At 35.5% G+C, this 15833-nt stretch overlaps 1 protein-coding gene across 4 annotated transcripts in view; it reads right to left on the bottom strand.

The window, feature by feature from the left end:
• Nucleotides 1-1985: 1985 nt before the first annotated feature.
• The window catches only part of LOC120539324 (hypoxia-inducible factor 1-alpha-like), a 51328-nt gene continuing 37480 nt past the window's right edge, over nucleotides 1986-15833 (bottom strand). For 2 of the 4 annotated variants that reach the window (XM_039769287.1, XM_039769288.1), the window contains exons 11-16: nucleotides 15582-15683; nucleotides 14130-14506; nucleotides 13801-13918; nucleotides 7890-8025; nucleotides 7480-7602; nucleotides 1986-7150 (exon numbers count right to left, since the gene is read on the bottom strand). In XM_039769287.1, coding sequence (XP_039625221.1) covers nucleotides 6996-7150; nucleotides 7480-7602; nucleotides 7890-8025; nucleotides 13801-13918; nucleotides 14130-14506; nucleotides 15582-15683 — 1011 coding nt within the window. In that variant the 3' untranslated portion in view covers nucleotides 1986-6995. The remainder of the gene's footprint in view (nucleotides 7151-7479; nucleotides 7603-7889; nucleotides 8026-13800; nucleotides 13919-14129; nucleotides 14507-15581; nucleotides 15684-15833) is intronic. The other 2 variants (XM_039769289.1, XM_039769290.1) reach the window with 2 other exon arrangements.

Below are 15833 nucleotides of genomic sequence, written 5' to 3'. Positions count from 1 at the left end.
CTGAGTACACACACTGTCTGAGTTCTCTGTCTGATCCACTTCCTTGAGTGCAGTGCTGGTGTTATAGACAAGATAGGGGCTGACAAGTGCCAGATGATGTTTGCAATGAACAACTCATTTGTATAGTGAGAATTATTGCATTTGTGTAGAAATTAAGTGATTTCTTGATCCACCTTCCAGTGGTACAATATAAAGTGAAGCCACTGAAGAGAGAATCATCAGATAACGAGAAATTAAACTTTGTGCTTCTTAGCACAGGAAGCACATTGAGATAAGCAGTGGAATCAGTTTAATGATTTAACAGAAAATGTACACAAGCTGATGAATAAACTGAGAGCTACTTCAGGATTCTTTCCAGTTTCTTTCCTTCTTGGTTCAGAAGTCTATAGAATCCAGCTATATGTTTTGAATGAGTCTAAAATTGCATTACCCTGAAAAAGAACAATGGGGGAAGTTTGTCAATCAGTCAGTCATTATCCAACCCACTATATCCTAACACAGGGTCACGGGGGTCTGCTGGAGCCAATCTCAGCTAGCACAGGGTACAAGGCAGGAACAAATCCCGGGCAGGGTGCCAGCCCACCACAGGGCACACGCACACACACACCAGCTACTGTACGTTTGCTTAAATAATATTTATTATAGATAATTTTTGGTTTAGTGACTACTTTGAGCACATAAAGTGAGTCTTGAGAATGACTTACCATGTTCTTGCTTGCATTCTGTGGAGTTTTCAGCCGACAGAAAAGGAAAGCAGTAACGTAACCTAAATTGCTCATTTTTAAGAGTGTTTAAAAGCCTTTTAGCTGATTCTGATTGAGGAAAACACGTCCTTCACGAACATTAAAAGATTAATTAGCCTTTCAGAATTTGAGCGATCCCTGAGAAGGTTTGACTGAAATGAATATGTCACCTGGACAGATGACAGAGAAAGAAACCAGTTAATATTGATTTTTGATTTATCTTATTTTTTTTTTTTTTGGATTTGTACTCCAAGGGTAATCTGAATGGAAGTGCAGAGATTTATGACACATTAATTGGAATTTGACTTGCGTGTCCCCTCATTGCCTTTCCTGCACAGACAATTTGGTTGGATTATTTTTAGGCTGTGTAGTACAAAGTGTGTGTTTGAGAGATGAGGGGAATAGCAGATTATTTGCAACTGATACTTCCTCTGGATCCTTATAATAAAAAAGGCGGATATACAAATTCAGTGAATGAAATGTGGAGGACTGTCATCAGGAAAGGCATCCGGCTGTAAAAATCATGCTGAAACATCAATTGGAGAAGTCTAGTCAGAACATAGGGACCCCCATATAAAAATGGGAATAGCTGCAGGTTGTGCTGCAGCCTCGTAGCTCGAGAGAGCTCTTTGTCATTTCCCATCTCTGTCTGAGCAAAGTTTCCATATTTGCTTCATATTTACTAGGGTGCTCTCCAGATTCCTAAGAGCCTCATTCATTGTTGTCCCCACCTTGTGCCTGTTGCTGTCAAGGTTGGCAGAGGTGAAACTGACCATGGAAAAATCAGGTGCTATATCACAGGTGAAATTCACATCATATATTTCATTTATTAAACTCTTTGTTCAAAGCAATTAAAACAATGGCAATGTATTATTGTACTATGGAATATAACAAGTATCACCATTATGTTATTTTTTGCAAAGTATGTTGGAGAGCAAAGATGGTCTGCTCCTCAGAAAGTAGTTATCTTCTGTATCAGCATTGAACACTTCCATTTACCAATCTGTGCATCCACCCATTTTCTGAACCCACTTTCCCATTATACAGGATTAATGGGATATGACACCTATACTGGCAGAAGACGAGAACCAGCTCACCAACAAACAAACTGCACACACACTGAGCCAATTTAAAATGAAATCACAAACTACTTTGAGATATTTTTATTGGCATTATTTTCTAATTTTCAATTGTTTAAGAAATTTTGCTTTGGGTTTTCAACCCTATTAAATATTTAACAAATCCTCATAAAAACATTTATTTCCATGGCAATTCTTTCATATTACAAAAATTCACAGACAAGTTAAAATGCCTCATTAACAAAAAAATGCATATTTTTCGATGGACATTGCTAGTTTCTATCCTTGACCAAAGGTACCTCATTAAAAAGAATTTGTAAAATTTCAGGTCAGTCAACAGATGGATTAATTTAAATAAAAAACAAATTGGAATTGCTTCACTGTGCACTAACAATTTCTGATAAAATGTAATAAATTATTAGTTTAGAAATACCAATTAGTCATCTTTTATAAATAATGTTTCTTTGCCCAACATATTAAAGTATTGGAAAAAACAAACACCAAAACAATAATATTTAAAAACAGTACTTTAATTTTCTAATTAAATATATACTTTCTATAGTCTATCCTTGCAGTATGTATTCTTAATGATATTTGGATTTAAACTTAAAGAGCAGTTGTGTAAATTTTTAATACTTATTGTGCACATGACATGTTTGGATTCACATTAAAGGATACAGCTCCATCTGATCTTTCATTATTTCTTACATATTCCTAAAAGTCTACTGACATTTTCTGCCCATTAAGTGCTTTTTAAAAAGAATGTAGATTCAGCAGAAAAAGAAAATAAGATAAATCCTTTGCTAGGCAAGTTCATCCATCTATCCTTCCATCCATTTTCTAATTTCACGTTTTCAATTACAGGATTCACAGAGAGCCTGAGTTTATCCACCTCAGAAGAATCAAGGACAAGTTGGGAATTAAATAACCCTGAATGGGATGTGCCTTCATCACACACTCTCTCATAATGGGTACATCTTAGCAAATGTATTAATCATTCAAGTGTGTCAGATTATGACAAACTGCTGTACCTGGTGAAAACCTACTTGGGCTATAAAGTTCACACAAACGTGGGCATGGCCAAGAACTGAACTTGTGCCCCTGAAGCCTTGTGACAACAGCCCTAATGTCTGTATTGTTGTGCTGTCCTGGCTTATTGTTAAATATAATGTGAATTCTCTCATTTACTTCTGATATAATAATAATAATAACAACAACAACTATTCCTTTTCACCCCAGTTACAGACTAAATGTCACCTTGGATTAAGTTTAAAACAGAATTTAGTAATGGGAAAGAGGCAGTCGCTGATTAAGAGATTACAACATTAGGACATTTTTGTCGAGAAAAAGCTATTCAGTCCAACAAAGCTCACCAATCCTATCCATCTAATTTCTCCAAAAAGAACATCAAGTTAAAATTTGAAGGTACCTGAAATCTAACTCTCTACCACACTCCTTGGTAATTTATTCCATGTGTCTATGGTTCTATCATAGTTTGGCTAAAACAGAAAAGTGCAAATGCTGAGGGTTGGTCGCCACTAAAATTGTAAAACATTTTGCATGGTAATTCCATTAATTTTTATTAGTGGCAATATGCTTTTAACGCATTAAATTGTACATGTGACCATAAGCGTGCAATTAAATAAATATGTTTTTAAAAATTCAGTTGAAAAAGCATTTAAATAAACAATTTAAGTGAATATACAGTAACTATGAGCAATATAAATTAAATCAAAAGAAATAAAAAGAAAATGGTTTAGACATTTAACAAAGTGCTACTTTTTTCTTTTATTTTATTGAATATGGAATTGCAGCACGACAGTGTGTTAATAGTATTCTCCCATTTAGAATAAAAATAGAAGAATAGGATTAAGGCTCTCATACAAATAACTTTTTTATCCCTTATAGTGTTTATAAGTAAAATTATGATTTTAAAATGTTCCCTGACATATTCCTGCTTTAATACTAAAGGCTCATGGGAGAAGGAGCCTACAGTTTAGATCTGAGTGCAAAGTAGAAGCCAAACTTGGATGAGATTCTGGTCTGGCATAAGACTCACTAACTCACTCACACACATACCAGGCCAGCTTAATGTACCCAGTTAACTTAATGCATATGTCTTTGGGATGTGGGAAGGGGGTGAAGTACAAGCCAGGGGAACACGAACAGAACATGCAACATACACCCTGCATAGAAAGCTAATGAAATATGAAGTAATTAATTTGTGCATTGACTTTTTTTCTGAATTATATTTTATGGGATCATTTTATGGGTGTTTTAGCTTATGTTTTGAGATTCTGTTACTGTCTTCATTCATGTTGTAACCAACTCTGGGACTTAACTATATTGTTGCAATGTAAACCACTTGGATGCCAGTTTATTCCCTATCTCTGACTTACTATATTACCCTTGGTGAGCCAGTTTTTTAGCCAATATATCAACAACAAAAGATTAATCTGAGAGTTGTACCAAATGTAATGAGCAGATATGAATTTCCAGAAAATGGTGATAACATTGTAATGTGCAGTAGCATAACTTGATCTATTGTCTTACACCTGATTAAAAAATATTTTTTGTAAGTTCAGTGCGAAAAAATGGCTGACAATGACTGACAGCAAAGGATATGCCATTTTGCTGACGAGTAGCAATTTAATTTTTTTAAGGGAGAAAATGTTTCCAGATGACATTCACCCATTACTGCATGGGCACAACCAGTGTCAGATGATGAGTTAAGAGCATTCTAAAGATAGAAAAATGGACGTCTCCAATTGTCTCAGCCATGTGGTGGTAATAAGCGAATTCCCTCCAATTAGTGGCAAAAAAGAAAGATATCAATCAGAAAGGACTGATGCGTGATAATAGTATAAATATCCACAGAGCTCACTGTAGGGCACCAGGAAATCCAAGAGATAATGGAAGCTTTATACTTGGCTGGAACAGAGATCCAACACAACTTTAAACTTGAAAAACAGTGGAAAAATACCTCATTTGCGATGTTGATTTTGTATGTAAGAAAAAAAAAGATGTGGATTTGAATGAAATGTAGCGATTTAACACTTATATCTTTATTTAATTATATACTTATTACTTTTGAAGCAATTCTCACAAATATATATAAATAAGTTTGCTAAAGTCCTACATTTGCATAGTGCATTGGTATGATGTCTGCCTAAGAAATTTGTATGAAAATATATTCTAAAATAGGTGATAATGCTCCTTTTTAACTAATACAACTTTTATACTGTATATTTTTGTGCATAGTGTGATTGAACAACTGTCTTGTCTAAAAGAGCAAGAATGGGAATGAGATTTAAAGTTTCAGACCTGTGACAACAGCCTCTCATAATATGAAAGTCCCTAAAAGTTAATGTTTTCATTCTTTGCTGAAAACAAAAGGTTTAGGCCAACATGTATACAGGAATTGCACAACTGTTCAACTTGGTGGTTTGGTGTTGTGTAAGTAAAGTACTACACAAAGAAACCCAAATTACACAAGTTAGCAAATTGTCATCCTGATTATAAAAAAGCAACACGATATAATGAATTTATGGTTAGCATAGTCTGTTTTTTAACATATGTTATGCTACACGGATGCCTGGTAGCATACTGTATACTACATTGATGTCTGGAGTGTGCCCTAGACACATGAACTCCATTACAGTTATGATTGACTGACCTCACCGAGGTCTAGTGCACCCCATGTCAAGGAAGACATGTTGAGGAGATTGGGCAGTTGTTGCACTAATTGGCAGAGATACTTGTGCTTTCAGAACTGAACCCAATAATTGTTGTTTTGATGACTATATTGTGGCCTCAAAATGGTTTCCTTATCTCAGCATGAACAAAACTCCAGTATTACCAACTCCGATATAAATGAATAAAAAGCTATTTTATAAGGCACATTTCTAAATAGGAATTTTGAATGTACAGCACAGTTGTTTATTCCTTTCTAAAATAGTAGCAGAAACAGTTTAGGTGACTGATTTAGTGTCACAATGTAAATCTTTATGGGAGTCTTTGGGAACTCAGCTACTGACTTCTTACTTTACAGTCTGACATCTTGTCCATCCTACTGATTATGATGCCTTTTAGGACAGCAACATATAAAAATCTGAATGTCAACGTAGATATTTGCTGTAACCTTTTAACTTCTCATACTATGTTAAGGGTACATTTAAGACTTTAGTAATTGTATTCACTAAGTGATTTCATGCTGGTAGGTGTTAGGGTTAGGGTTAGGGTTTTGTGTTTACTATATAACATTCATTCACCCCTTTTCTGAATTCACTTTGTACAATAGTAGGTTTCAGGGATGCAGGAGCTATCTTTATAACCCCTTCACAGAGTAGAAAGCAAAGCTGCATGAAATATCAGTCTATTGCAGGGCAAACACGCACCCATAATTGCTCCAGTATCAAGCCAATTTAGTGCTGCCAATTAACACAAAATGTGGAAGGAGTCTGGAGTACCTGGTGAAAACCTACATGCATGGGAAGTAGGTGCACAGTGCATTAGATTGGAATCTAGCGCAGATTCCTGGGACTGAGACGGGAACAGTACTAAAAAATGAGGCACAGTACTGTGCTGATTAAAACATACTCAGCTAAATAATCAGTTGTGCGTCATAGATAATTTAATTTCATTATTATTGATATTACTTTTAAAAGTGCGTAAAATTATTAATTTAAAGATAAAATCTTAAACAAACCCATTTCAGTAGTAAAATGCTACATGTTAAAAAATGTAATGATATTCTGCTAAATATTACTTTGTTCATTCAGTCAAACAAATACACAACAGTATCTTTTGACTACAAAAGCACTTAAAGCTTTAACATATAACTACTATATAATGATCTTTACCACTTTTCTCACAATAAAGTGATGCTTATAAAGAAGTGCAGGTTGAGTATTTTCCCTGGAATTATTCAGGAGGCGTCATCTTACTAAATATCCAGCAGGCAGCAAGCAAAAAAAGAACAATGCAGTGCATGCCACAGGAGTCCGTTGGAACGTTGTATTGTTGAAAAGTCAAAAATCTGTCCAAAACAACAATGACTTGCCGTATCAAATGATTTCACTGTATGTTATTGCTCGATCAGTTGCGAGGACAGGTATCCAAGTAAGATCCTTCTCCCGATTCAGGCCAAGCAGATGCTGGTCACAGTGGTCAGTTATAAAGCGGCCTGGTCAAGAACCCGAAGGATTTCTGCTCCGTGCAGCAGGCGGGATGGACCTGTTAATGGGGCATTGACTTCACATTCCCAACGAGTCAGTACTGGTAACACAGAGCGGTCAAGAGCTGGATGCAGCAGGCAATTGGATAGACCTGAGAAACAAAATATACAGCAGTGTTTCGGGGCTACAGTCAATAAATAAATAGAGTGGTGTTAGAGGATTGCCAAAAAAAATAAAGCGGCTAAATTTAAAGCAGTAGAGATAATGCAGAAAAATCATGGACATGGAAAAACTCTAGACATGGATTAGTAAGGTCAAAGTGAAGGCTGTATTTCATGAAGTGCAAAGTATCCAGTCAAAACATTATTACAGTATAGCTGACAGGAATCAGGACAGACTTGACCTGCAGTGACAGAAAACACACAGAAACAGAGAAGCATATGCTTCAAAGCAAGCAAATTATTCTTGCAGTATAATGACCTGTTCTTTCAGGTAGGTTTTCTGGTGATAGGCTGGTCCTATTGAGATGATGGCCAATATTTGGAGCCAGTGACATCTGCAAAGTTGCATTCCTGTTTACATCATGTACATAGGAGTGTGATCCTGTGTGAAAACCAATCAGCAATCACACATAGTCAGCCACGGACCTTAAGCACATTCATATTGCATCAATGTGGTCTCGTAACCTTCAGATAAGATCAAATCGGTGTCACAAAACCTATTTGGATTGGTCAAGCAGTACACATAACATTATTTATGGAGGATGTCTGAATTAGGTAATCCACTGAAGTAACACACTAATCGAAATAAAAATATTTTAGACCTACTTTATCCATTTTCTCGATGTTATCAATTTGAAGAATAGTGCAAGACACAAAAAGAATAAGTACCTGCAGTACCTGCATTCCACAAGTAGGGGTCTCTGTCTGCCCATGTGAGGAAGCCAGTGATTTTTCTTGGTTTCAGATAAGTTTTCTTTCTCTTCCAGAGGGTCTGCTGTCTCTCCCATAAACTACTGCATACATACTACAAATGCAAATGACAATTACTATCATACTGTAAGTAGGATTTTCAGTTTTGTTTATAGTTGAACATCTAGACAAGTATCAGATATAATATTTGAAGTGGAACTGATATTTTCTCCAATAGCATTAAAAAGAAGTTTCTCTGAAGATATAAATACATGTTTCATAACAGCAAGTATGGAACTAAGTATAAAAAAGATAAAAGTAAAAAGAGGAAAAAAAATTCTCCCATATGCTATGTATGATAGAAAAGCTAATGAAATATGAAGTATGAAGTAATTAATTTGTGCATTGACTTTTTTTCTGAATTATATTTTATGGGTCATTTTATGGGTGTTTTAGCTTATGTTTTGAGATTCTGTTACTGTCTTCATTCATGTTGTAACCAACTCTGGGACTTAACTATATTGTTGCAATGTAAACCACTTGGATGCCAGTTTATTCCCTATCTCTGACTTACTATATTACCCTTGGTGAGCCAGTTTTTTAGCCAATATATCAACAACAAAAGATTAATCTGAGAGTTGTACCAAATGTAATGAGCAAACTGGACTAGTCTGACAACATAGTGTCTCTGTGCAAGAAGGGCCAGAGCAAACTGTACTTCCTAAGGAGACTTGGGTATTTTAACATATGCAGCAAGATGCTGGAAATTTTCTAACAGTCTGTAATAGACAGTACATTGTTCTACCCTGAAGTCTTCTGGGGACGCAACTTGAGCCCAAAATATGCACAATTCCTGAACACACTTATTGGGAAAGCTTGCTCCATCACTGGGCTAACACTGGATATACTGAAAGATGGTAAAGCTGGATGTCAACATGAAATATTCCTTCCACCCCCACCCAGGAGGTGCTCTCTTGGAGTACTTAAAGCCACAGGTGCATTACATGACGGTGTGCTAAGTATCACTTCTGTGGGGTCTTTTCTGCCTGCTGCTATCAGGCAACTTGGTGCTTCTTCCTGATGTCTGAAACTAAATGCTTGTACTCTAAGTACATTTTGCAATTTCTGCACAATATACATTTATTATTTATGGATTGATTGTATTATTTGTCCTGTGAGTCTGTATTTTTGCTTTTATGTTTTTGCTGCTGTATGGATCTAAATTCCCCCTAGGGGTAATAAAGTTTTTCTAATCTGAAACCAGGATTTTCAGGAAACAGTAATCCCACAATGGCAGCCCCCAAACACTTATCTTCAGTCAATGAATTCCAGTGCTTACTACCATTGAGTTATAGCCCATATGCACACATACACACACTACCATTTCCTTCAACTTATTTTAACATTAGCCTTATTCCCCAGACCAGCAAAGAAAAAAGCTTAACAAAATGTACGAATTTTGAAACAACCTGACCTTTAAATCGCTTACTTACTCACATTTGTCAGCACTTAAGTAACATAACCAAACTGTGTGCTTGCATGCATAGACAGGTAAAAATATTTTTATTTTCATAATGAACCTTTCTTTGTTTCTTCATAATGCATGCATCAGAAATGATATGTGTTTTATTTCTCCATGGAGGAACAAAATGAGAAATGCATAAAAAAAGAGGACTGCATTATTCAAATTAATATTAGAAAGCACTGATATCTTTTTTAGTGTCAGTGCAAATCTTCTTATCTATATTATTCCTATAAAATAACAACGTGGAGCATAGCTCCACACTGTTGATATTATAGGCTTGGTAAACCCTAGGTAATCTTTGAGAGACATGCAGCCATAGCTGAATTATGCACCCTGTCTCTTGACTGTGGCACATGAAAAGGACTGGTGCTCAGAAATGCTAACTTGACAAGAAGAAATCTCATAAAATATTTTACTTTGTAGTGTTAGAAATTATATCATAACACTTGATTTTGTGTTTTTGGCATCTATGTTGACCTGATTTTAAAACAAGAAACATCTATACAAATAAAATTGTAATTTGTTTGTTTGTCTGTTTCTTCACCAATCATTCAACAGTAGCTGAACTGCTTTACATGAAATTTTGCATGTACATTGCTTTTGGTCCAATATAAAGTATATTGCTATGTTTTATATCAGGGATAGGGGTTGTAATGGAGAGGAGCAACCCAAAAACCAGTGCTGACACATGGACTTCAATTCACATCAGGCAGCAGAAGAACTCTGGGGCCAATGGAAGGACACTGTTGTCATCGAATACAATGTTTTATACCAACAAAAGCAAGATCTCCTCTAAGACCACAGGTGCAGGATTTAGTCTCCACTAATCCGAATAATAATTTTATTGTTTCACTGGATTACATCTTTTTTAATTTTGTGCTTTGCTGGCTTTACCATTTTATAGATGTATGATTAAACACCTACTGTATTTGTGAAATTACACTAAACCAGGAAATACAAAGAAGCAGTGTTTATGGTTCAACACAGCAAGGTGTTAATGCAATTTTGCAATCCAAAAAGAGGTCTCAATTTATGAGAACAGAAAAACTGATGGTTATCAGAGAGGAAATGTGAATTACAAACGGAGTGTTTTCATTACAGTCAGCACTGACAAAAGGTCCAGCATTTAAATAGCAATAAATATTTGCATTCTTACTTTAACCCATTATGCAAATATATCGGGGTAATGGCAGGTACTTTGCCTACTACACTATAGACCACTATTTCCACAAATACAGGATGCAACCTTTGGCTTCAGAAAAACAGCATATTCCTTTCAGGTTTGACTTAAAAACTTTTGATTAGTACACTCAGGATGAAAGAGTAAAATAAATAAAAAATCTGTATTCAAATTAAAAATTAACCTTCTTTAGAAAATAGGTTGTGTTAAGGGATCATGAAAGATCCTCACTTATGTGGACCCAGAAGATGCTGTTGAACAACCATGACAGACCCTGAGTGATTAAGACACCCAAGTCAGTACTGAGTAACCATGAGCAATCCTGACTGATTTGATGCAGGTCAGAAAAATTCAGTAATGTGAACCCTAAATTACTTGCAACTATTTACTCTTTGTACAGTGACTTTACTAAGAACAATAGGTGCAAGATGCCCAAGTTTCCTGAAATCCATATTGAGTTCTTGGAACATTCAGAAGTGCATTCTTTACCTTAAAGTATGTCTATTTGCAATTCCACTCTTAAGATTTTAATCTGATTCTTGTTCACATCTTACCTGAAGTTGTTATTTTGCCTTATAGCAGGTTTTGTATCAGTTTCGAAATAAGTCAAAAATAAGTTAAGACAGCTTTTAAAGTAACTATTTACAAAACATGGAGAACAGATATTTACAATAAAACGCCTGTAAAACGTATTCATTCCTACCTTATTTTTACGTTATATTGTGTTAAATTATGTATTATTAAAGGATTTGTGATTAATTGGGTTTGATACCATGGAATAACAAAAAAACATGAAAATAACAAAATACCACAATCAGAACAAAATATCTTACATCCTTCAATACAAAAAAACAAAAACAGACTAACTTCTTAATAAATCAGTAAGTTTCTTTCTAAACCTGAGGTAATCTCCAGTCTAAGGTGACATTAGTTTACCAGTAGGCAATAACTATTGTCTTTAGACAACTTTAAAGTCAACCTATAATATTGATGTTTTGCTTTTTGATGGACACATCAATAAAACAATGAACCGAGAATATTAACCTCTTTGTTGTCCCAAATTCATGTTTAGGCAACTCCTAAGCTTTGACATGACATACTAGTTTTTCTGTGGTTCCCTATGGGGTGCTCCGAACAATGGTTTAAGCCTAGGACTCTCTTTCTCCACCCCGTGAACAACAGTGCTATCTAGAAATCATAGACATGAGCAAGTTCTGTAGTGGTCAGGAAGGTTTAAAGGAAAAGGTTCCCACATTCACCATGAAGTTACTGTAACATCACAATAATTTACCCTCCTAAATAACCAGGCTGTAATGAGTATCAGCCATGAGTTTACCATTTATATTTCATATGATGGGTCATAGAGGACTTTGCAGCTAGGAAAGTCCAGGAAGATAGAAAAGTTCTCATTGTCATGCAAGTCCTTATATATTGGTAAATGTCAGCTATGAAAGCAAACCAATTTGTGTGTTAAGTTTAAGTGACATAATGTACTTAGTTCCTGAGATAATTGTGTTTAAATTCTTCTTGCATTCATATATTTTAATTGTGTGTTTGCCTCAAAGCACCAGATCAAGATATTTATTATTAATCAGTTTTCATGCACTTTATACATACATGTATTTAGTTTGTCCCTACTTCTGTCTATTGTATTAAACAAAGGCATCTGTGATTTTAGATCCATTGTTTGTGGATTTATTTTGGCATTTTTTTTGGAGGTGGGGGGATTTTATTTTGGTTTTGGGTGAACTTTTCCACTGATTGCAGGCTTAGGTAGAATTTACTACAGGATGGTTTAAATTAAGAGTTGAAAGGTGAATTGGGACAACAGATTACTGGATGGAGGATCAGAGGCTAAGCTAGATACAGTAGTTTGAAAAAGAGTTTTTAAAGTGATATAAAGAAAGAAGTGAATCTTGTGTCACTAGATTGGCAACTTAGTGAGCCATCCCACCTGACAGACAGGATTTAGGACCATATCAGAAGACCCAGAATGATAGCAGAGATTTATTTCCTTTTACTTAATAAACACACAATTCAATCATTCTGGATTGGAATGCTTACTATTCTGGAGTGGTGGCATTCTGTCCTCTTATAGCCTTCATTTGCAGAGAGGTGTTAATGTGATGTTACAACATAGGTATGTTGTGTGTTTTTTCCAACCACATTCCAAAGGCATGCATAGCAACTCTAAATTGGCCCATTTTGTGTGGTAGTTGATTTGTGTGTACATGTTTGGCCTGTAGTTAACATGTATCCAGTGACGATCTCCAGATTGATTTTACCTTCTGTAACCATTTAATAGCATCATGTGGGCCAAGTCCTGAAAAATAGAAGTGACCAGTGACAATTTCTTTCATAAAGAGAGCGACTCTCTTCCATCTAATTATTTATTGGGTGGCAGGATTTTGGGCTCCAACAGGAATTGTAACCATATGAAAAATGGTGGTTTGTTGATCATGTAATCTTTCCTGTTTGGACCAAAAAATGTAGGCAAAAGAGATTTTGAATTGAAGACAGGACTGTTGACTAGTGAATAAGGTGGAAAGGACAGTCTTCAGTTCAAAAGATTTATCCCATGTGAGCCTTTTATTTGCATGCATTGCCCTCATTTTTTGGAGGTATATAGCAGTATTTTAACAATAGTGCAAGTGTTTGCCTGTTGTGAGTATATGACTGGATGACTTAGCTTGTAGATTATGTGACAAGACTAAAAGGGGACTTTATCATGAATTTTTTATATTTTTTTTCTGTGGTCCACCTTTGGTCTCCATAGATTACTATTCAAACAGAAAGTTTGTTACTTCTGTTAACTTGGAATGCAACATTGAAATTTTTCCTATCCATTATTGCAAATCACATGAGGTAAGTTATAAATAAAATAATGTAATTTAAGGGTGGAGTATTCCTTTAAATAAAAGAGTGTCAGGCGTGTCATTGTGTCATCAACTGACAAAGTGGCTACACAGCAACACAAAAACAAAATGTGAAGCAGCACAATGATATCTTCACCAAAGTAACCCAAAATAATACAGACAAAAAACAAAAATGTTAAGAACTAGGTGAATTTTACAAAATGCTTCATAACTCAGCTTACTTGTAAAAATAACTAGCAAGCATGACAAGCAGGGTTCCATTAACTTTAGCTTTTTACAGTATTCCATAAAACCTGAACAAGCCCTTACCTCTGTATTGCACTGTATAGGATTAAAGCAGTCATTTTGTTTTCTTCTCTTTTGAGGGATTTCATTGTCACAACCAGGACCTGAACATCCACGTCCAGCACCAAGTGGTGTTACAGCACTGTAGTAAACAAAGCAAAATTGCAATCTGTATGTTACAGCGTAAAAAGCACTATGGTGACGAATATATTTAAACCTCTTCTGCTTCTGCGTTTTCACTTTATCAGTATTGTGGTATGTTTACTATTTCATATAAATTAATAGACAAGCCAATAATATTACAAAGAATTGGTATAGTTTTTAAAAGAATTATAATACAATTTTCTCCTTACCCAAGCCTGTGTCCTGATGGCTGCATGCAGTGTGCTGGTGGCTTTTGCTCCGACCAGAACTGATATACCACACTGTTGAATAAGGGATTCAGTGACCGCTGAGGTGTGTTAGCAGTTTGCTGAAAATGTGAAGGTGCCTCTAACTTTGTAGGAAAGCATGAATGAACATCTTTAAGAGAGGAAGAAGGCGAAATGGTGTAGTTCTCATCTGTTTGCTCCGGGGCTGGGAATGTTGCCTCATATGCACAGTCTTCACTTTCAGGCAAACTGGATACACCTTCCTTGGTGTCATAGCTGATGGGCGTCAACTGGAAGTCTTCCCCATCCATGGGAATATAAGGTGCAAGCGTCTCCAAATCAAGCTCACTCAGGTCATTCTAAATTAAAGTGATCTAATCAGTAAAGGTACCAGTTCGCCAATTTTCAGTCATTTTGTAAATATTAAGCAATTAATTTCTTTCATGTCTTGAAAGACCAAATGCTTTTAATAAACGATTAAAAAATTAATAAAAGTAAGGAAATAACATTGGATGATGTACAACAAAAGATAATTAGAATATTAGACCATTAGAACAATTACAATGAGAATGGGCAACTCAGCCCACCTAAAAAGTCAAGATTTAAAAGACCACAAAGTAGTACTGTGTCAATCAAAATATTCAGTAACTTATTCCATGTATCTATGATTAGCAATATGACTAAATACTTTCAAATGTTTGTATGAAATTCACACTTAACAAATTTCCATCTGTGTTCTTGTTGAAGATTTCAAAGTGACAGGTCATATCCCTCATATTGATTCCCTCCATAATTTTGAAAACTTCTATCATGTTACTTCTAAAAGTCTATTTGTTTGAACCAGAAAGGTTCAATTCCTTCAATCTTTTCTCATAGCTCATACCCCACACTCCTCATAGCAGTCTAGTCGTTCGTTTAGCAAGGGTATGCTCTTTTGGTAATATGGATGCCAAAACTGCATAAAGTATCCCAGATGAATCCTCACAAGTGGGTTATATAGTTTAAGAATAAGCTTCCCTGACTTGCACTTCATAAATCATGCCATATAACCTAATGTCTTATTAGCCTTCTTAATCATATGTGTACGCTGTCTGGATGTGGACAGTGACAAGTCCACTGTGACTACTAGGTCCTTTTCATGAAGTGGACTTTCAAGTTTCCGAACCCCCTTTACACTATATGACTTCTTTGTCTCAATGTCTTTTGTAAGTAATCTGGCATAACTCTGATTCTTCACCCACAGGACCCAATCTAAATTTCCACACAACACCATTTTAGAGCTGTGAATTAACCTAATATGCAGGCTTTGTGTATCCTCACAGACTTGGGGAGAATGTATAAACCACTTCTTGTCTTCAGACTGATTCATACCTTTCATATATGTGTGTGTAGAATTTCTGACTGATTTTTAAATAATAGAAATTTCAAACAGACCTGCAGGCCAACTCGATTCTGTCCCTCATAGTCCCACTCAAACATGCTTTCGATGAATTTGACAGGCTGACTGTAAAGTTGTTCTTCTGAAACGTCATGGTTCTATAATGAGAAGAAATTTTTTATGCTAAGGTTAAGTTCAAAATTCTAACATATAATGCATTTTTTCCAATGTATAGAAATAAGACTATTTAAAAAGATCTTCATTTTCTTATCTCAAAGATCGCATTTCATGTCATGCTGTAACTGTAA

The sequence above is a fragment of the Polypterus senegalus genome, chromosome 11 (assembly GCF_016835505.1).
Source record: "Polypterus senegalus isolate Bchr_013 chromosome 11, ASM1683550v1, whole genome shotgun sequence".
NCBI lineage: Eukaryota > Metazoa > Chordata > Cladistia > Polypteriformes > Polypteridae > Polypterus > Polypterus senegalus.
This window is presented reverse-complemented; position numbering and strand designations above follow the sequence as displayed.